At 40.7% G+C, this 21,849-nt stretch overlaps 1 protein-coding gene across 2 annotated transcripts in view; it reads right to left on the reverse strand.

Annotated features, from left to right (window-relative positions):
- Positions 1 to 21,849, reverse strand: part of LOC121287377 (semaphorin-4E-like) — a 71,197-nt gene that overhangs the window by 26,535 nt on the left and 22,813 nt on the right. For both annotated transcript variants that reach the window (XM_041205193.1, XM_041205194.1), the window contains exons 2-4: positions 14,090 to 14,495; positions 12,652 to 12,797; positions 2,151 to 2,213 (exon numbers count right to left, since the gene is read on the reverse strand). In XM_041205193.1, coding sequence (XP_041061127.1) covers positions 2,151 to 2,213; positions 12,652 to 12,797; positions 14,090 to 14,213 — 333 coding nt within the window. In that variant the 5' untranslated portion in view covers positions 14,214 to 14,495. The remainder of the gene's footprint in view (positions 1 to 2,150; positions 2,214 to 12,651; positions 12,798 to 14,089; positions 14,496 to 21,849) is intronic.

Here is a 21,849-nt window from a genome sequence, read left to right on the forward strand (position 1 = left end):
AATTTGGCTACAGCTAAGAAACAAAAAGGGTGCAATTACATTGCATGGTGTAGTCTACAGACTGCCAAGTGGTGAGAAGGATGTAGAGGAACAAATCTGCAGGGAAATTAGAGAGGTGCAAACATTACAGGGAAGAATTTTCTGGTTGGTGAGCCGAGATGGGGCCCGCTCGCCGACATGTAAAATGATGCCCGGTGACGTTGGGCGTGTGTCCCAATGTCACCAGGCGTCATTTAGATTGTCGGTTCAGCAGGTGCGCAGCCAAGTCGGCTGCGCACTCTCCGAACTGTCAAAGGCCTATTAAGGCCAGTAAGAAGGTAATTAAAGTTGTTAAGCAAGCTGCCATTCAACCTTAAGGTTGGCAGGCAGGCGAAGAGCCCGGGCGGCCTTCACATTTTTCATGAAACCTCATCCACGGGTGGGTTGAGGTTTCATGAAGGGTTTATTAATTAAATTAAAAATTTTGAAAAAATTAATGGACATGTCCCAGCTCAGGTTTCACATGAGGGGGCACATCCTTAAATTTTTTTCTTACCGTTCTTCAGTATTTCATGAGTGAAACTAGTCTCCCTAAGGCACCTCTGTGCCTCAGGGAGATTTCTGCGCTCTTTCGCGTGCAGGCCCCCACCCACCCCCAAACAACACCCGTGACAGGGGGGGAAATTTCTGCCCATTGGGGTTGTTAATCATCCAAATGTAGGCTGAGACAGTGCTAGTGTAAAGGGTGGAAAGGGGCAAGCATTCCTAAATTGTGTTCTGGAGAATTTTCTACAGCAGTAGGTGGCCAGTCCAAAAAGAAAGGAGGCACAGCTGGACCTGGTTCTTGGAAATGAGGTGGGTCAAGTAGATGAAATGTGTGAGCAGGGGAACATTTAGGTGAGAGTGATCACTGTATCATAAGGTTTAGGATGACGGTAGAAAAGGGCAATAGACAATCCAGGATAAGAATAATTAATGGGGGAGAGCCGACTTCAATGGAGCAAGAACGGAGCTGGGCTGGATAGACTGGAATGAAAAACCGTAGCTGAACAATAGGCTTCAAAAAAGAAATGGCTCAGGCACAGTCGAGAGGGCCCAGATTTAAAGTGATTTGTAAAAGAAGCAAATGCGATGTGAGAGAAAAAAAATCTTCACACAGCAAATGGTTTGGGTCTGGAATGCACTGCCTGGAAGTATGGTGGAGGCAGGTTCAATTGAGGCATTCAAGAGGGAATTGGATGATTATTTGAATAAAAACAAGTGCAGGGGTAAGGGGAAAAGGCAGGAGATTGGCCCTAAGTCAAGATGCTCATTTGGAAAGCCAGCGCAGACACAATGTGCCGAATGGCCTCCTTCTGCACCATAACAATTCTGTGATTGGTAGAACGGGATACAGCTATGATGGCCTCAGTCTGCTGACATTCCCTGCCTAAGTCCACACATGAAAAGTGACTTGTGGGCAGCTTGCAAACATACCTTCGTGAACATAAAAAGACATTTTTCCTTTTGTTTTTGGAAAACAATCGATTTTGCTGATCTGAGTTGATATTTTCTATGTCCAAAAGTTGCAGTTCTCTGCTTTTGCAGTAAAGTCCAGGAACAGACTGCTGGCAACTAACAGTTTGTGGACATTGCTGATAAATGAGACATGTCAAAGCTTTTTGTCTTGTACTCATCAGGACACTTTGCAAGAATATCAACATAAGTGGAAAACAACAATTCATGCTGTATGAGAAGAGAATGCAGATTGGTTGGCAAGTGGACTCCGATTGGTAAAGGTGTTGCCATGGAGAATGCACCAGTGATGGTGATTGATAGTTAGCTGCCAAGGGTTGTTTGACATTTAAACCAGGCAGCTTGCGAAGTGTCCTAATGAGTGCAAGACGTAAAGCTTCTACATGTCTCTCTCTTTTCAGCAATACTCAAGTTCTGTACTACCAAACGACTAGTTTGTGGAAACTTTTCTGTCACAAGCCTTAGCGTTATAAATATATTTTTGAGGAGGTAGTAGCACATTCCAACTAACCTGAAGTCACTCCAGAATGCCTGTACTTGCTGGTTTTCTTCACTTCATCAGCGCTCCATCTTATTATAAACCATTATCATTACTGGCTACATAGTTACGGTTAATTACTGTCTGCATAGGAGTATTAAATAATTATGAAGCATACCTCTCTCGACTTTCCTTTGTACATGCATTCATTCTGCTTGTGTTCAGGAACAGCCCACATCGCCTGGAAAAATGGGGAAGGAGACTCATAAACATGCAATACTAGCGATGAGCACAGTCATTACTTGGGGCAAACTTAGGGAGCTTTAAAACAGCATTTCAAAAGCGAAGTATTGCTGGAAACCCGAATCCAAAAAAGCTGGTTACTCTCAGCAAGATGTACAGCATCTGTGGAAAAATGAGTAATTTGATGTTTCAGGCCCTTATGACCAATCCTCAGGAGTAGATGATGTTACAGGCGAACCACATTTAAAAAGGAACATGTGGGAAAGGGGGAAAAAGGGAAAAAAAACATACTGGAGAAGAAAAATGACCTGTGAATAGGAGACAATAAAATGATTGATGTAATATTAGCAAGAGACAAGGAAAGCATGATAAGTTGCATCAAAGAAGCGAAAGGCATATCTAAATGAGACACAGCATGAACACCTAAAGGGATATTGGTAGAATGGGAAGCATGAAAAACCAGGAAGAGGGAGGTTTCCATGGAATCTGATGACAAGGGTGCAGACCATCCCACCAGTTGGAACACTACTGGTGATCTGCCCTGCACTGGTGGTGTTGACCTACTTTTACACCAGCCTCCCTCACATTCGTGTGTGTGTTTTTCCCCTTTCACTTGTTGTCTCCCTTTTAAATTTCTGTTCTTCCATAATGTCTTCCAATCCTGAGGAAGAGTCATAGGGCCCGAAACAGCAACTGACTATTTTTTCACCCATAGGTGCTCCCTGATCTGCAGCCTTTATTATTCTGAAACATGATTTGCTGGTTTCTGCAGTCGACTTCATTTGTTCTGAATCACGCCAACCATCTAAGACACAATACCGAGCAATCAGCACAAGGAGCAAGTGTTAATTACCGCTTTCCTGATATGTCGAATAGGTTAGCAAAACATAAAGCTGCCTGCAATTAGCTCCATTGAAACGATGATTCTTGCACAGAATTCCAAAATCCCAAACTGAAGTGATAGAATCATTGGAACTTACAATGATTCTGACTTATTGGAGGTGATTCAGCCCTTTGTGCTGTGCTAGCTCTTTAAAACAGCAGTCAGGCTTAGTCCCACATCCCTGCTTTTTGTCTCCTCTTCTGAGTACCTGTCTCCTTAAAGTCCCTTTAAGGTAATTTATGGAATCAACTTCCATCATCTGTTCAGATAGAGCATTCCGGCTCCGATAACTCTGTCATTCAAGCTGGGAAAATTCCAGCTCTGAGCACAACCCGTTGAATTTGAAGTTCTGACAAATGTATAAGCTGCTCCCCCTGTTTTTAATACTCAGCAATTTAATTAAGTGGAAAAGGGAGTTATTTCGATATAACATGCAGCAACAGGCTAATTTTTGAACATAGCAACAAAAACCCAGCTGTTTGCCAATTTTTTTTAAAAAATGCTAACCAACAGTAGCTCCCTTATGCCAATAAAAGTGGTACAATTCGGGCAGAATCAGCTGAACCAGCGTATAAATTTGGGGAATTTAAAAACTTTGGTGAGATACACCCAAAAACACTTGCACTTGAGTTTCTGTGATCCTTTATGCTGGTTCAAGATTAAATTTGCCTGGATCGGGCACCACCCAAAAATTGGCCCCAGGTAGAAATAGCGAGATTCCAATTGCACTGGTTCAAGAATGCTTTTCAAACTGGGCTTATTTTCTCTGGCAGACAGGCGCTGGAGTAGACATTTTTAAAATCCTTTTCATATATAAAAAATGTAATTTACTAAGACACTAATTAACATATACCAACGAAACTCGAAAATGGTTCAGTTTAGTAAGTCATTTTCAGTGATTTTGGCCAGGTCACTCACAGGTGGAGGACTTGACATTTATTAAAAATGCTTACTTTGTGATGAACCCATTTTTAACTATGATAATAAGGCTTTATCAGGTCACCATTTTTAAAAAAAACTCATTTTACAGGATGTGGGCATTGCTGGCTAGACCAGCATTTATTGCCCATCCCTAATTGCCCTTGAGAGGTTGGTGGTGAGCTGCCTTCTTGAACCACTGCAATCCATGTGGTGTAGGTACACCCACAGTGCTGTTAGTGAGGGAGTTCCTGGATTTTGACTCAGCGACAGTGAAGGAACTGCGATATATTTCCAAGGCAGGGTGGTGAGTGGCTTAAAGGAGAACTTGCAGACGGTGGTGTTCCCATATATCTGCTGCCCTTGTCCTTCTAGGCGACACCAGTCATGGGTTTGGAAGGTGCTGCCTAAGGATCCTTGGTGAGTTTCTGCAGTGCATCTTGTAGATGGTACACACTACTGCCACTGTTCGTCGGTGGTGGAGGACATGAATGTTGTGGAAAGGGTGCCAATCAAACAGGTTGCTTTGTCCTAGGTGGTGTCAAGGTTCTTGAGTATTATTGGAGCAACATCCAGGCAAGCGGAGAGTATTCCATCACACTTCTGGCTTGTGCCTTATAGATGGTGGACAGGCTCTGGGGAGCGAAGAGGTGAATTACTCGCCACAGGATTCTTAGCCTCTGACTTGCTCTTGTAGCTACAGTATTTATATGGCTAGTCCAGTTCAGTTTCTGGTCAATGGTAACCCCCAGGATGTTGATCGTGGGGGATTCAGTTATGGTAATGCCACTGAATGTCAAGGGCTGATGATTAGATTCTCTCTTGTTGGAGATGGTCATTGCCTGGCACTTCTGTTGTGCGAGTGTTACTTGCCATTTGTCAGCCCAAGCCTGGATATTGTCCAGCTCCTGCTGCATTTGGACATGGACTGCTTCAGTATCTGAGGTGTCACGAATGGTGCAGAACATTGTGCAACCATCAGCGAACATTCCTACATCTGACCTTATGATGAAAGGAAGGTCATTGATGAAGCAGCTGAAGATGGTTGGGTCTACAACACTACCCTGAGGAACTCCTGCAGTGATGTCCTGAGACTGAGATGATTGACCTCCAATAGCCACAGCCATCTTCCTTTGTGCTAGGTATGACTCCAACTAGTGGAGAGTTTTCCCCCGATTCCCACTCACTCCAGTTTTGCTAGGGGTCCTTGATGCCACACTCGGTCTTGATGTCAAGGGCAGTCACTCTCACCTCACCTTGGGAGTTCAGCTCTTTTGTCCATGTTTGAACCAAGGCTGTAATGATGTCAGAAGCTGAGTGACCCTGGCAAAACCCAAACTGAGCATCAGTAAGCAGGATATTGCTAAGCAAGTGCCGCTTGATAGCGCTGTTGATGACTGACCCCTTCCATCACTTTACTGATGATCGAGAGTAGGCTGATGGGGTGGTAGTTGGTCGGGTTGGGCTCGTTTTGCTTTATGTATTGAACATTTAAAAATGGAAAATTAACTGCATTATATTACTTTGTCTGATTGTGCTGCTTCACAGAAGGTTTTAACTTTGCATACGTTACAAATAATTTTTTTTAAGCAGAAACTGCAACTGTAACCTAATCAACACAATTTCCCGCTTCTGACCAAAGCCGAAATTCTACGCCCTAGCTTTTTATTACTACCATAATCTTAGCATTTTCAAGGCCAGATTGTGGAAAGACAACATTCTGCAAGTTAGCCTTGGCTTCTAGCACACACTATTCCTCACACCCTTTACTGCTCAGCTGTTTAATTGGGAAAACAGTTTTGCTCAATTCAGAATATTGTATCAAACATTTTGCTTGGATCAGGACTTTTATGCTGTTGGAGTGAATGGGAAATAGCTTAGTATTCTGGAAGTCTCCGTTGCTTGGCACTGCATTTTCATTAAATGGCCTCTGCTGGATTTGTTTATATTCATCACTGAACTGATGGTTAAATGGACAGCACTACAAATATTTCCAAATTGTCCAATGGGTTGGCAGAGCCACTTTAACATTGTCGAAGTACCAGTGATTTCCAAAAGAGGTCGTCCAAGAGCCAGTGGCATTGAAGAATATAAAATTACTGTAACCAGCTTCTGTTCAGCGGCCTGCAACAAAGATTCACTTTTTCTCCTTGGAAAAGTGGTGAGCTGGTCATTTGGAGACCTGGACTTTAAAAAAAAGAGTAAAGTGAATTGTCTTCAATTTAAAATATTAGAGCACAGGCACAGCACAAAATATAAAAGGCATGAAAGTCACACACATAAGTAAGTTTGGTTATGCTTCCAAAACCCAGGGCAAATGTAAAAGTGCTAAGAAACCAGATCTCAGCATCAAACGACCTGGCAAACAGCCTGAGTTGCATAATAATACAGTACATTACACCAAAACCAGCAGACTAAGTAAACATACTTCCGTTGCAGTTACCAGTACCTGACACATCACTACAGGGCACCACACAGTGGAGGGGCCAAGCATTTCCTCACAGAGGAAGGAGGTCAGGAAAAGAAAATCAAGACATTATTGGTCTGTTTTGCAATACTTCCAAGTGGATGGTTCTGAGCAGCACTGGGGGGAGGCCTGGAAGCAACTTTCCCACCCACCCGCCCAGCTAGAGTTGGCCTGTGAGTCACAGAAGAAAATAAGATTATAAAGGATTTAAACTCTGTCGGCTGTTAACTGTCAGGACTTTTAAAGTTAATGGAACAATTTACAAAGTGCAAAGAAATTGAAAGATGATAATGTTTTCCTCATGTGTCTTGCTATCTCCTTTAAACAGCAGAGCTTGATTAAACTTTCACATCAACATCCAATCTACTAACAGAAAGAAAATACCATTGCATTTTGTTTAGGCTGGCAGGGAGACTGCAATAACAGATAAAATGTTATAAACTAATGTAAACCTTAAGATTGTTAATGTCAAGGTTTTAGTCAATATTGCAGCAGCAATGGAGAATTAAAATTGTTCATTTTTTCAGTGATTTGCTCTGTTTTTCTGATAATTGCAGAAAAACTCAGAACAGTGAAGTAAAAGGCTGTGGAGTTAAATGTCATCTCCACTTCATTTGCGAGAATGCTTAGACATGTCAATTTAAATGCATAAAAGTTTCAACATAAAATGAACACTTACTTCCACCTCAGTAACATTGCCGAATTCCACCCATCATCTACTGAAACACTCATCCAAATCTTTATCATCTCCAGAATTGACTGTTCCAATGCTTTCTTGGCTGGGCTCCCACCTACCAGTGCCCATAAGCATTAACGCATCCAAAACTCTGCTGCCCATATCCTAACTGACAGCAAGTCCCCTTCACCCAGCTTCCCACTGTCTGCTGACCTGCACTGGCTCCCAATCTGGCAACAGTCAGTTTTTTTTAAAATTCTCATTTTTATTTTTAATCATGCCATGGCCTCAACCCTCACTAAATTTGGAACCTCCTCCAGCCCTACAACTCTCCGAGATCTCTGGGCTCTTCCAATTCCGGCCTCTTGCATATCCTAGATTTCCTCTGCTCTACCACTGGTGGTCGAGCCTTCAGCTGCCAGGTCCTAAAATCTGGTATTTCCTCTCTAAACTTCTCTATCGCTCTCTCTCTTCCTTTAAATCACTCCATAAAATTGACCTGGCTAATGAAGATTTCAGTCCTAATATCTCTGTGGCTGTGTCAAATTTCCCCCATGAAGCACTTCAGGATGTTATACCACATTCAAGTTGTTGTTAAGATCAGCAGCCTTGCATCACAGCGTGCACTATCTAGTCAGGTGCTTTAAAATATAGCACCACCAAATGGAAATGCAAGGAAAGCTAATTTTCTGGTCTGAATGGCTCAGCCACTCAGTTAAAATCTTCTGAGCCAATAGCAAGTGCCATTTACAATATGGCAATTTTAATAGTGGGCATCATACATGGTGAGTGTTTTCTGGAGGAGTGTGAGATAATATTGGGCCTTGATCCCCCAGAAAACTTTGATTTTTTATTATTTAGTCAAACTGCTCCAGCACCTCTTGCGTAGACAGGAGGTTCATTCTGAAAATCTAACCAAATCCAGCAAACAGGCAGTGACACACACACACACACTTATTATTCTGTGCTAGTTTATTTCACGGTATGCAGGAACTCACTTCACAGTTCATACACAAAAAAAGGGCTCCTTGATTGTTGAGTGATTTTCTCCTGTGATTAGATGAGCCATAGGCACTGGAAGGGCCAGCCAACACAATGGTGCAAGGACAACCCTCAAGCCAGTTAACTGTTTCTAGCTACCATGCAACAGAAGTCAATGATTCACAGTAGCAAGCAGAGATTCAGCCTCCACCAGCAGAAGCCAGTAATGGGGGCTGTCCATGGGATTTCCCCAAGTTATTGGAAAAAATGCAGGGGAGTGATGCGGAAAATCAACTGGAGCAGGAAACGAATTAGCCAGTGACAGGTACAGGAGAAACAGCAGCAGGTAAGGAGCCGTTACTCTAGTTTCAGATTCTTCTGTTACCTCTCCCTCCATTGATTCTGCTGCTTGGGAAATTCTGTCAGATGGGTGACTGAGGCGAGCATATGGGCATAGCAACCAAACTTGAACTTATCGCTGTCTCCGAAAAAATACAACAGGTGTATGCTGTATATTCGCATATACATTTGACAACACACATGAAGACTGGTTAAGTTAAAAGCAAAATACTGCGGATGCTGGAAATCTGAAACAAAAACAAAAATTGTTAGAAAAACTTAACGGGTCTGACAGCATCTGTGGAGAGGAAGACAGAGGTAACATTTCAAGTCTGTATGGCTCTTCATCATGACCTGGCTAAGTGTTTGTTTGCATAGATTGAAAATGAAAGAAGGTAGAGTAGCACAGGAGTCTGGACTCTTAGACAGCCTTTATGCTGAAGTGAATTCTAAAAAGCAACCCAGATCAAATTTTGTTCTTCCTTCTCTTAAAAGGGTGTTTTCTATTGTATGGAATGCCTTCAAAAAAGGAGAGAGAACAAGATAGCCTACAGGTCAAATCTCATCCACTCCTTTTACAAGTTTTTTTTGGGATTTAACTGCATCACTCTCTAATAATGAGCACAAATGTCATTCAAAGGGATAATTGTACTCTTTCCAACAACGTTCCTTCCTAAAATGAATGTTACCTCTTGACTTTCTCAGTATCCATTTCCCACCCACCCCTCCGGCCCCATAATTCCATTAATCCTGTTTGCATATTGCTTAATCTCCATTCTTGCATTTTCACTGCTGTCCTTTCCAGTCTCTGCTCTCTCCTAATTTACACAATTTTTTGTTTACTTAAACGGCATGGTTTTCATGCAAGTACCTGTTTTTAACAAATAACCCAGATATTGAAACCTAGCATATACCATGGTGACAAAAATAACTAGTGTCCTTTCTCCGTTTCCAAGTAACACAAAACTTGGCAAAACATTTTGAAGCTATGGCCCCTTTAAAGAGCCTGACATTTGGCGCAAATTAAACCTGAATGAAACAACCTGTTCCCTGCTAGATAAATCCTGGCCCATGACAAAGAATTACAGTCAACAGTAACTCTCTGACCTTGGTTGAAGAAACTCTGCCAAAGTCATAAAGAGTTTCCAAAACAAAGGCATCAACAGAACAGCAACTTCCTGCCCTCTACAGGAAAGACTCATCCTAGCCAGCTGTACAAACGTAACATGGTAGTCCCATGGTATATTGTCACTGCGACTGAATTTTGTAGTGGGAGCAAGAAATCTGTTTTTAATCAATTAATCTACAACTGTAAATTAGGGTGCTTCTCTAATTGTTTACATTTCACAAAGGCTGGTTTCCACATACACAAAGTTTGAATTGCTGCTGATAATTTTTCCCCACACCGCTGTTCTAACACAATTCACCATAGCAGAAACAAGCCATAAACAAACCCATTTTGGAGTGTCAGTGTCCAAGGTCAATTACGTTGTATGCAACAGACGGCCCCACGTGAGCATGGTTTTAAAAGATTTCTAAACAGACATTTCTCGTAACAAAACAGATTGTTATTGTGTTTTAGCACATCACTTTGACCCATTGTTTCTTTCATCACATTACCTTCTTTAGTCTACTCATTGAGAAGGTTTAACTTCTACAGCATGGTTAAGTTGAAGAGCAGTCAAACTTTTGGTAGAAAGGAGACTTGTTTTCATGACAAAACTACTCAAAAAAATGAAATTCTCATTTAATTTGAACAAGCATTAAACAATTTGCTGTTCTTTATGTTGCTTAAATCAAATCATGGGACCACTTTTTTTTAAAGTTTACTGATTGAAATATTAGTTGCAGACTGCGATTTCTATTAATTCTTTGATGTGAAAAAGATAAACTATTCCTTTAGCAAGTTACTCCTTTCCATCTTTATCTGCCGCTTTCTCCCCCTTCCTTCTCTCTTTGACTCTTTGTACAGATACGATTGCGTAGGCACTAGTTACAGGCACTCTGACACATTCTACCAAGTGACTATTCTTCGTGCTCGATCCCAAATAGTAACAGACAGCAATTCGTCTGTTAAGCGAGAGGAAAATCACAGTCAAGCCCAGTTCCGTACACACCTACCATCCTCACACTTGCTTTCCAGCAAGTGGTTCTAGCTAACCATCAGCAATTGGACCTGAGCCAATTTTTTTGCTGCTGAATTTTGAGGCTAATTGCAACCCCTTATGCTACTCTGCTGAGACTGGCCAACTTGCTTCAGGATCACTGTCCACTGGCTCTTGCTGGATGTTAAGGGAAGAGGAAGAAGAAAAAAAGGCTTGCATATATATAGCACTTTTGATGGCCACCAGACATCTCAAAAGTGCTTTGCAGCCAATGAAGTATTTTTTTTAAGTGTAATGACTGTTGTAATGTAGGAAACGGAACAGCCAATTTGCACACAGCAAGCTCCCACAAACAGCAACCTAACAATGACCAGATAATCTTTTTTTTGTGATGTTGATTGAGGGATAAATATTGTTCCAGGGCAAAATAATGCCATAGGATCTTTTATCCACCCAACCAGGCAGAAGGGGCCTCAATTTATTGTCACATCTAAAAGACAGCACTTTTGATAGTGCAGTGCTGCCTCAGTACTGCAGTGGAGTATCCACAGAATGTTTTGTGCTCAAGGCCTGGAGTGGGACTTGAACTCAGAACCTTGGGGCTCAGAGATGAGAGTGCTACCAACTCATGCTATCAACCATGGCTGATACACTGAGTTGGAAGGGGTAGGAGAAGCATGCTTAATTGTGATCTCCTACCCAGTCAAATAGCCTGCTAACATTCACTGTTAATGCTCACACATAAAGACTGGCTACTTAGAAGAAATACCAGGAGACACGACCCATGGACCTATACTCCTGCAAGCCTTCTCTGGCTGTAAGAAAATTACGGGGCCAAAAAATAAATAAAGAGACGCTCTTAAACAATGGAAATCTGATCACGCATCTGCTGGAAACTGGGATGAGATAACTCATTTCACTTGGCAACCTTCATTTTTATCAAATATCAATTTTCCTTTATCATTTGGAGCTGAATTAATCTGCCAGAGGTAAAGGAATGGTTTTTGAAAATGTGCCAACTGGTTGATTAAATAAATTTTTAAGCATAAATTTGTAAGTCCCCTGGATTACTAGGAGACAAAAAAAACCGCTCAGGGTTCTGCTCAATATCTAATGCATGGCCCACTGCTGAAAAATGAGCGTGCATGGGCAGTGAGTGAAGGGCATGACTGGTATCAGCTGTGATATTGCTGCCCCCAAAATCGAACAGACTGCCAAAAATCACCACCCAAAAAATGAGTACTTGGGCAAGACAACACAAGATCATGCCTAGCATAACGTTGCATCCTCAGGAGAGGAGCCAATAAAAGTGAAGGGGTGAAAAAAATATACAGTTTGAAATTCAACTTGATAAATGGGAGAAAAGCAAACTACTGCAGATGCTGCATATCCAAAATAAAAAAAAACAGAAAATGCTGGAAATACTCAGCAGAACAGATCATAAGAAAAAGGAGCAAGAGTAGGCCATTTAGCCTTTCAAGCCTGCCCCGTCATTCAATAAGATTGTGGCTGATCTGATTGTGGCCTTAAAGCCACTTTTTTGCTTGTGCCCCCATAAACCTTGACTCCTCTGTCAATCAAAAATCTAAGTCAGCCTTGAATATATTCAATGACCCAGCCTCCACTGCTCACTGGGGTGGGGGGGGGGAGCAGAATTCCAAAGGCTAACAAGCCTTCTGAGAGAAGAAACTCCTCCTCATCTCGGCCTTAAATTGAGGACCCCTTATCTTTAAGCTGTGTTATAAACTACTGAATGGTGAAACAGTTCCTACATCATGTTGTTATGAGAGGTCCTCAGAGTTCTTACAAACAGCATTCACATTAATCTCAGTGAGGAACAGTGGCACAGGGAGATCTAAAGATGCAAGCAGGATTAAAGATAAATAAGCATGAGAAACAATTTAGAAACAATTGATCTTTAGAACAGGGGTCTTGCATCAGGGACCACAGCTTTGCTACTACATTCTGAGTGTACATTGCCCCTGTAGCATTACCAGTTTCGTATTCATATCAACAAGCATGATCCATCAAATATTTAAAAAAGGAGATTTCTCTCAATGTGCTTACTTGTGAAATGCTCTCTGAAACATTGTCAATGTTGAGTGCGAAGATTGCATCTCTAGCTCCTACAAACAACAGATTGTGCTCCTCACTGAGCAGCAACGTTGAATAATTGGAGATCCCTTGTTCAGCAAATGTTCTCAAATTTGCATCTATAAAAAAATAAGGTAATATTACGGAATGCTGTCAAAATATTAAAGAAGATTTAAAGAAGAGCTTATCACCCACTTTAATATACAATGTATACCTAAATATCTGAGAGTTAGATTTATGCCAGTAATTATACAGGTTACCTACAATGTGAAGTTACCATTAACAAGCAAGATTATTTGAATATGCAAAAAAATTTACAGGCAGGGAGAACAGACACTTTGGAAGCTTAGGTATCCATGCTGTCATTATCTGATAAATCTTTGAGTCAGATATCTGACAGTTGCAGTAGGGCATAGTTTCGCATTCATGAAATTTTACAGTTGTGTCTATTTTGTAAAGTATTGTGCTTCTCCTCAAAAATGAGCTAATGTTTCCTGATGACCACTGTCTCACTCCTCAGAAACTTTAGAATGTCTCTAGAAAGCAGAATAAAATTTGTCTTCCTCTCAGCCCTTACATCTTATCAGGGAGAATTTTGCAGCAATGTGCAATTAGAAGGATTAAGTTTTGAAACGTATTTTTTGCACAAACCAGTTATAACCTGAAAATAATTTCAGTGCAACTCCAGTGTGCGATTGTGTCTCATACTGCTAAAGCAAAACTATAGTAAAACTATACTGAATCTCAGAGTGACACATGCAAAATTCAGTGATGGATTCAGATACTCAACTTCTCTATCTTCATGGAATGGAGCAGCTACAGCAAAACCAAATCCTTCAAAGATTGAATAGTTTGCTGATTTTTCAATGAAGAATGAGTGCTTGATATTGGAGATTGCTGGTTGTAACTCTAGCAGAGCAGAGAAATTAGATTTTGGATACAGTAATGTACTCGTTATGGTGCTGGTCTAGCAAGCCAGAGCTCGTGGCAAATTGTTAAAATCAATAAAATCGAGCACCAGAAAGAAAATGGCAATGAAAGCTGCAGGTTGCCATGCACAAATGGTCCTTCAGGAAAGTGAACCTTCCAGCCCTGGCCCCTTCACCCTACAAGCAATACCAGTCCTACACAACTTTGCTGACTCTCAATGGGGTCTGAAGTGCCCAGTAATTCATTAGTTTCAAGGAAAAAGCCCACCACCACCTTCAGGGCAACTAGAGACGGGCAATTAATGCAGCTATGGTAGTGTCATCCAGATCCTAAGAACAAATAAAAAACCAAATAAGTGGAAAAAGAGCTCAAATACAAAATACTATTGCTCTACTTTTGGAGGCGGTGGGAGAAGTGGAAGTAAATGCTACTTGATTTTCAACTGAAGTACAATCTTTAATAAAAGTGCTTGGCTTCTTACCTTCAAAATTCACAGTTTTTCTTGGTGTACAATCTGTTAGAGAGGCTTGTGAATGTAGGAGAAATCTGATCAGCAGAATGTAAAATAGGAACACAGCAGCTTTTTGCATTTTCAAAAAGCACATTTTCAATGTCTATGTTTGGCTGTTTAAAGCTTTTGAGTGCTGTTACTGTTAAACATATTTAAGACAATATTTTAGAACCTCTTTGATAAGCTTCAAGAACCATTTTGCTGAAGGAATTGTTCTGTAGGACCAGGGTCGACGACCATCACCGACATTGCGCCAGATTTGAAATATCATCTCAGGCAAAGGCACTTGCTGCAAAGCATACGTTCAAACAAGAGACAATCTCCTAGGTTGTATCCTTTAACCACGGGTTGACAGAACCCTTCATGAAGCATTAACCTGAAATAGAAGTTGCAGTTCAGTATCTTTACACAACTTGACATCCTTCAGTGTAACAACTTACTCCTCCCTAAAAACCTTGCAAACGTCCCAATTTTACAGCAGCCTACACTGTAAATTCTGTCGTGGATAATTGCATTACTTCGATGACAAACCCAAAGTAGTCATTTCAAACACTTTCCAATTCTACCCTTATTGCATGCAGGAAAATCCAAAACTAATTAAAACATTGTCAAAACTCTCCTGTCCATTGGTCAAACAAACAGAGCAAAGACAAGCTACTGTTGTCTCCACTGAGAATCAGTCAAACTTGTTGCTGCACTGGCATTTCAAGATGCAAAAAAATCATGATGTTAGTTTCCGGGAGATATGCAGCAAAAGGTTTGCATTCACCGTTTCAAAATACCCTGAATGAATTGAACAAATCCCTTCATTCATCCCATATATAGATCCTTGGCAAAATAGTTACAATGTTACTTCTGGTGTGCGGATTGGTACAATTTAAGCACTTCTAAAAACTGAAATGATATTCAAATGCGTTTCTTTCCGTTCTGAAATTTCAAAACATTTGCCTTTATTTACAGAGAAAATTCCAACTATAGTACAAGCTGAAAGTACCCTTCCAGGTTTTTGATTCTGGATATTTACTGGCAAGTTTTGGATACTTTTGGGGTGCACACAGGATTGAATATGTAAACAAAGAGACTGATGATCTATTGCAAAGTCCGTCCTTCTGCATTAGTATGTGTGCAGAGACGTTTTCAGATGAGCTATACTTAAATTCAACCTCGCCTTTACTGAGGTTTTAATATTGCAAATAAATTCTTCTACTTCCTTTCACATGGTTAGCAGCTTGTATCTTGACATTCCATATGTAACTTTAGGGTCTCTTTTTCTCATCCGCCGCCTCCTCCCACCCCTTCCTTTCAAGGACCTATGTTGCTTTATTTGAACAAAAGTTACGGAAAGTTGAGAAAGAGAAGGGAAACTTTTTCTTTCAGAGGTTCAGTGTCTTTGGAACTCTCTTCATCAAAAGACAGTGGAAGCAGAGTCTTCAAATATTTTTAAGGCAGAGCTGGATAGATTCTTGATTAACGAGGGGGTGAAAGGTTATCGGGGTAGGCAGAAATGTGGGGTTGAGGTTACATTCAGGTCAACCATGATCTTATTGAATGGCAGAGCAGGCTCAAGAGCCTGAGTGGCCTAGTCCTGCTCCTAATTCATACGTTCGTATGAAAATTTCACTACAAACAAAACCCACTACTCGAAGGGCTTCATCAACGTGTGGACAGGGAGCAGAGTGGGAAATACTTCTGTCAATAAATTGTCAAAAAAATTTGTCTCTACAAATCGTGAAATTCTGTTCAGTATTCACCTAAGACTATATTTTGACAAGGGATTTCATCTGAGCATGCCCTCCCAATGTTAGGATGCTGATTTATTATAGGTTTCAGAGAAGTACACTGGTTAGAATGTGGAACTCTCTACCACAAGGAGTAATTGAGGTGAATAGCATAGGTGCATTATGGTTAAGTTAGATAAATACATGAGGGAGGAAGGATATTTTGATGAGATGTGATGCAGAGAAGTGGGAGGAACCTCATCTGGAGCATAAATGCTGGCCTAAACCAGGTGGGTTGAGTGACCTATTTCTAAGCTGCAGATTCAACACAAGAGAAAGAAAGTGAAAAACAAGACCGGGCTCTCAATCCTGAAAAGGTGCAATCATACGTGTTAGTAGCTCAGGTGTCTTTTCATTGTTATTTCCTGGAATTACAACGACTTGTGTAATTAACACCTGCACAAAGCTCTTGGGCAAAACTACACTTTTGTGGTGTTGATCTGGACAACAGCAGTGCTTTTTCCGGTAACTGAAGTTTTCTCTGAGATATGTTCAAAGCTGAATGCGGTAATATTCTAAACATTTACTTAATGAACATTATACAGATTGATGACCGAGGCCAATTCTGGAGTATGACATGCAGTTTTGTTCCCCCTGATACAAAAAGAACGTTGATGCAAAAGAGCAAATTCAAAATGATGATCCCAGACCTTCAGCGACTAAAAAATGAAGAAAGACTCGAGGGACTAAAATTACTTTGAAGAGATTGATAGTACAGGTCATTAAGATAATGAACAGTATGGGTGAGGATAAAGCAAACAACCTACTTAAATGTCTATCGTTGAAGGTTAGAGATAGAATAAAACTTCATAGGAATCTTCACAGAATAGTGGAGCCGAAACCCAGAAGGTAGAAGATTTGGGATCAAGAGATAAATGGATGGATATCTATTGAGAACTGGATTGAGCATTACAGAGAGAATTAACAACGCTGCTCTCCCCATGGAGAGGCACTGCAAGAAAATTAATATTCCCTAGAGTTGCAGATCACCAGATGGTGCAAGAGAAAGTCAACGATAGAATGGCACTGATGGACTGAATGGCCTTATCCCATTCTGGACTTCCTTGTGTGATCATGAATTTGAATGCACTCCCTAAATAAATTATTTGGACAAAATCAAAAAGGAAGTCCACCAATTTTGCTTAATTGTTGGGCTAAAGAAAGGTACAGGTTTGCGCATTTATTTTCAAAATTTATCAATCCAAACCACAGGCTATGGACATGACCAAATCATATGTTTGACAACAGCTCTAAGTAAAACAAGTGTTACAGACTTCAAAATAAAAACAAAAATACCTGGAAAAACTCAGCAGGTCTGACAGCATCTGCGGAGAGGAATACAGTTAACGTTTCAAGTCCGTATGACTCTTCAACAGAACCCAGACTTTACAAACTTCATACTGTTGAAATAAATGACGGGAGACATGTTTTCCTTCTTTGAATGCAAAACAATCTTCAGCTATTCAGACACTGGGTTATTGGCTGGGGAGCAGGAAACCATGTAAGTTATTAACCAAATGCAAAGCAGTATATGTTCACAACTAGTCATCTGACCTTTGAACACACAAGCTAATGAAAAATATTATCAAACCAGTGTGCTACCGATTAGTGTACAATCACAGTTCCCAGAATTGCCACTCCAAGTGTAAAATTTTAGTATAACTACTCATGCTCACAGATTTTTTTCCCCAGTGTATCTTCACACACTTTTTTTCCCTTTATCCTTTAGTTCATGACACCTTTCTCAATCCCTCCTTCACCCCCACCTATTGCTGGCCTTCTATCCAGCTCCACCTGCCCCACCCTCCTTAAACAGTATAAATTTAATCACATTTCCACTTCTCTTCTGCTCTTAAGAAAGGTCATACGGACTCGAAACATTAACTTTGTTTTTCTCTCTCCACAAATGCTGTCAGACCTGCTGAGTTTTTCCAGCATTTTCTGTTTTTATTTCAGATTTCCAGCATCCACAGTATTTTGCTTTTATCCAGTGATATTGGCTGACATATTGCAGGTTTCCAGTAGCTTCATGGAAGGTGTTTATCAAAGAGAACACAACTCCTTCAATGTCTTAGTGGGCAATGTGTTGATGTCAGCTGCAAGTGTAACCTAAGAATAGATGGCTTTCGAGGAAGAGGGAATTCAAGTTAAGGGAAAGCAGCAAAAATGGAGTGATGCAATAATATTTCTATTGAAAAGCTCTAGATGAAGATTATAATACTAGTGGCAGCAGGAAGAGGCCCCTAATTAGCCTAAGGGTGGGAGGGCCATGCGCCACCAACCTCGCCAGTGGTAAAATGCCAGTGGTGGCTGAGAAGATGGGTGGTGTGTCCATCATTGCCATCCCACCCAATTTTACCCACAGTAAACTCAAGAGAAAATAAACACCAACAGATTATTATATAGCATGTGCAGTGCAGAAACAGGCCTACTTGTTTGTTAATTCAGTAGTTCGGCTCCTGTATGTATTTAGTAGGTCACTGAAGGGAAAATCAACATGGTATTGTGAGACCAAGATTTGTATCTTCATTTATCTAAAAGTCTCTAAATATTGGGATAATCACGATCATGATTAAATATATCAAAATAATTAGGCTGCATTTAAGTGGGGTCACTGGATTTTTAAAAAAATATCAAAACCCTCTGCTAAAAATTAAGTCATTTCCCACACCCCTTCCCCATCCTACACAATTGACTGGACCCAATGTTTAGTTGGTAAATGCACTGCTGAGCCAGAGAACAGAAAGTTTAATTTTTGACTTGTGCCAGAGTTAACTGATCTTAGCTGGAATGGTAGTTGAGGTGCTATAAACGAACACATGGGGCTGAATTTTTGTGGAGGCGGGGATGAGATGGAGTAACCTTAGGAGGCAGGCCTGAGGTAGCAATGGTGACGAGCCGATGGCCAGGCTGGCAGGTTAGAATGCCCACCTCCATTTACTGGGACATCGGCCCCATTTTAATGTTGAAAGTCAGGTTGTCAAACCCTCACACCTCACCCTCCTGCAACCAAAGCAGATGCTCCCTCCATGCTCCCCATGCATCTTCCAGAGTCACCCAATATCCACTATGGACAGGTCTCAGGAGCCATATCTTCGAAATGGAGATGAAAATAAATTAAATTTCTAACAATCTAATAGAGCTTTCACTCCAACACATTTCTTCCTGAAAAAGACTCTCATTCATTAACCTGATTCAAAAATATAAATACCTTCAAGTGGTCAATCTATTATAAAAACAAACATATATTTCACTAACCACATCAAAGACAGATAATACTTTAACAAACTCATAAAACTGTCAATCAAAATGTGAATACAACCCTCTACTGAGATAATTGGTTCTGGATCTTTTGAAACTCAGCAAAGTATTCATAATGGGCTTAGCTATAATCCTAGGAAATGTAAAAATGGGTCTATTGAAACTAAAAAAACAGGTGGTCTTTTTTTGTCAAAGCTACACCAGATATCCTGTTAATCAAAGCAGTCCAGGAGCAGGTGAAAGCTTTTTTCTCAAGTGGAAGCTGCTGATATTTTATCTTCCCATATCAGGAAGGACTCTGGACATTTAAAACACTTAGACTATTACCCCAAAGGGAAAATGGCCAAATGGAAAAGTACTCTGATGCATCTCAACATTTCACACATGCTGACCGATGTAATGATCAACTTAACCTTTCAGGACAGACTCTATCAATCAATCAGTGCAGTAGAAACACATCTAACTTACATTACAACATCTAACTATTGAAAGTGAAATAACTTTTTTTTGTATTTCAAAGTCTGTCAATTAAAGAATTCCAGGAGAGTGACTATTTTTTGTTTTCCCAACTTGGGACTCCACAGTTCATACTTTTTCTCTGTGAGACTGTGAACCACATTTACTTACCAAAAGGTAAATTCCAACTCCAACTAAAATTGCAGGGGGGCTTAAACTGCCCAACTCTGCAATGGAGACAGCAAGGGTGGGGGTGCTAAATGTAGGCTGACTGTCCTCACCCTTATGCACATGAGTGAAAATTGCTGAAAACAGAAATGGGGGCAGTTATCTTGGAATCAGGTCCCACCCACCATTTTTAAAGGGCTCCTGAGTCATCCAGGTTCATTGAAAATCTAGGCCATCATCGTACAAAGTACAACACGGAAATAGGCAATTCAACCCAACCGTCTTTATTAGGGTTTCTCCTCCACACAAGTAATAGTCCTAAAAGGAACATTTGAGCAGGCGTAGGCCATTTGGCCCATTGAGCTTGCTCTGCCATTCAAACAGGTCATGGCTTATCATCTACCTCTACACCATTTTTCCCTACTATTTCCACATCCTTTGATGTCATTAGTATCCAGAAATCCATTGATTTCTGTTTTGAACATGCTCAGTGATTGAGCTTCCACAGCCCTCTGGGGTAGAGAATTCCAAAGATTCACCACCCTCTGAAGAAATCCCTCCTCATCTCAGTCTTAAATGGCCTTCCCCTTATTCTGAGACGGTGTCCCCTGGTTCTTGACTCATTAACCCGGTTAACCATCCTATCAAATCTACCCTGTCACGGCCTGTAAGAACTTTGTAAGTTTCAATAATAATCAGCTATCACTCTTTGAAGCTCTAGGGAATACAAGTCCACTTTCCTCAATCTCTCCTCATAAGACAATCCCGCCACCCAGGGATTAACCTGGTGAACTGCCGCAGCACTACCGCTATGGCAAATACATCCTTCCTTGGATAAGGAGACTAAAACTGTACACAATACTCTAGGCGCAGTCTTACCAAGGCTCTATACAATTATAGCAAGATATCTTGACCCCTGTATTCAAATTCCCCTTGCGATGAAGGTCAACATACCAATCCTAACTGCCTGCTGCTTTGATTGGCTCATGGACAAGGGCACCCAGGTCTCTTTGGACATCATCACTTCTCAAACTCTCACCATTTAAGAAATACTCTTGCCTTTCTGATTTTTCTACCAAAGTGGATAACTTCACATTTTTCCACATTATATTCCATTTGTCATGCTCTTGCCAACTCACTAAGCCTACCCAAATCCCCTTGAAGCCTCCTTGCATCCTCCTCACAACTTACATTCCCACTTAGTTTTGTGTCATCAGCAAATTTGTAAATATTACATTTGATTCTCACATCCAAATCATTTATGTAGATTATCTACAACTGTGACCCCAGCACTGATCCTTGTGGCACCCCACTAGTAACAACCTGCCATCCTGAGATGACGCCTTTATTCCTACTCTCTGTTTTCTGTCTGTTAACCAATCCTCAATCCACAGCAGTATATTACCCCCAATCTCGTGTGCTCTTAAATTTGTTCACCAAGCTCCTGCATAAGACTTTATCAAAAGCCTTCTAAAATCCAAATGCACCATATCCAACGGTCCTCCTTTATCCATGCTACAAGTAATATCCTGCATAAACTCCAACAGGTTTGTCAAACATGATTTCCCTTTCATAAATCCATGTTGATCCTGCTCAATCATATCCATTATTTTCGAAGTGTCCAGTTATCACATCCTTGATAATACATTCTAACATTTTCTCTGCTATAGATGTCAAACAACCAGATCTATATTTCTCAATTATCTCTCTCTCTCCCTCCCTTCTTAAATAATGGGGTTACATTTGCTACTTTCCAGAATCTATAGAATCTACCAATGTATCCACTATCTCCAGAGCCACTTCCTTCAACATGCTAGGATGTAGGGGATTTATCAACCTTCAATCCAATTAATTTTCCAAGTACTACCTCTTAATTAATACCAATTTCTTTCAGTTCCTTATTTTCCATTTTCACAAGTCCCTTGGATCCCTAGTATTTTTGGGAGATTTTCTGTACCTTCCTCCATGAAGACACACTATAAGTGATTGTTTAGTTTCTCTGCTATTTCCCTATTCTCCATTATAAATTCTCCTGTCTCTGCCTGTAATGGACCCATATTTGTTCTT

The sequence above is a fragment of the Carcharodon carcharias genome, chromosome 14 (assembly GCF_017639515.1).
Source record: "Carcharodon carcharias isolate sCarCar2 chromosome 14, sCarCar2.pri, whole genome shotgun sequence".
Lineage (NCBI taxonomy): Eukaryota > Metazoa > Chordata > Chondrichthyes > Lamniformes > Lamnidae > Carcharodon > Carcharodon carcharias.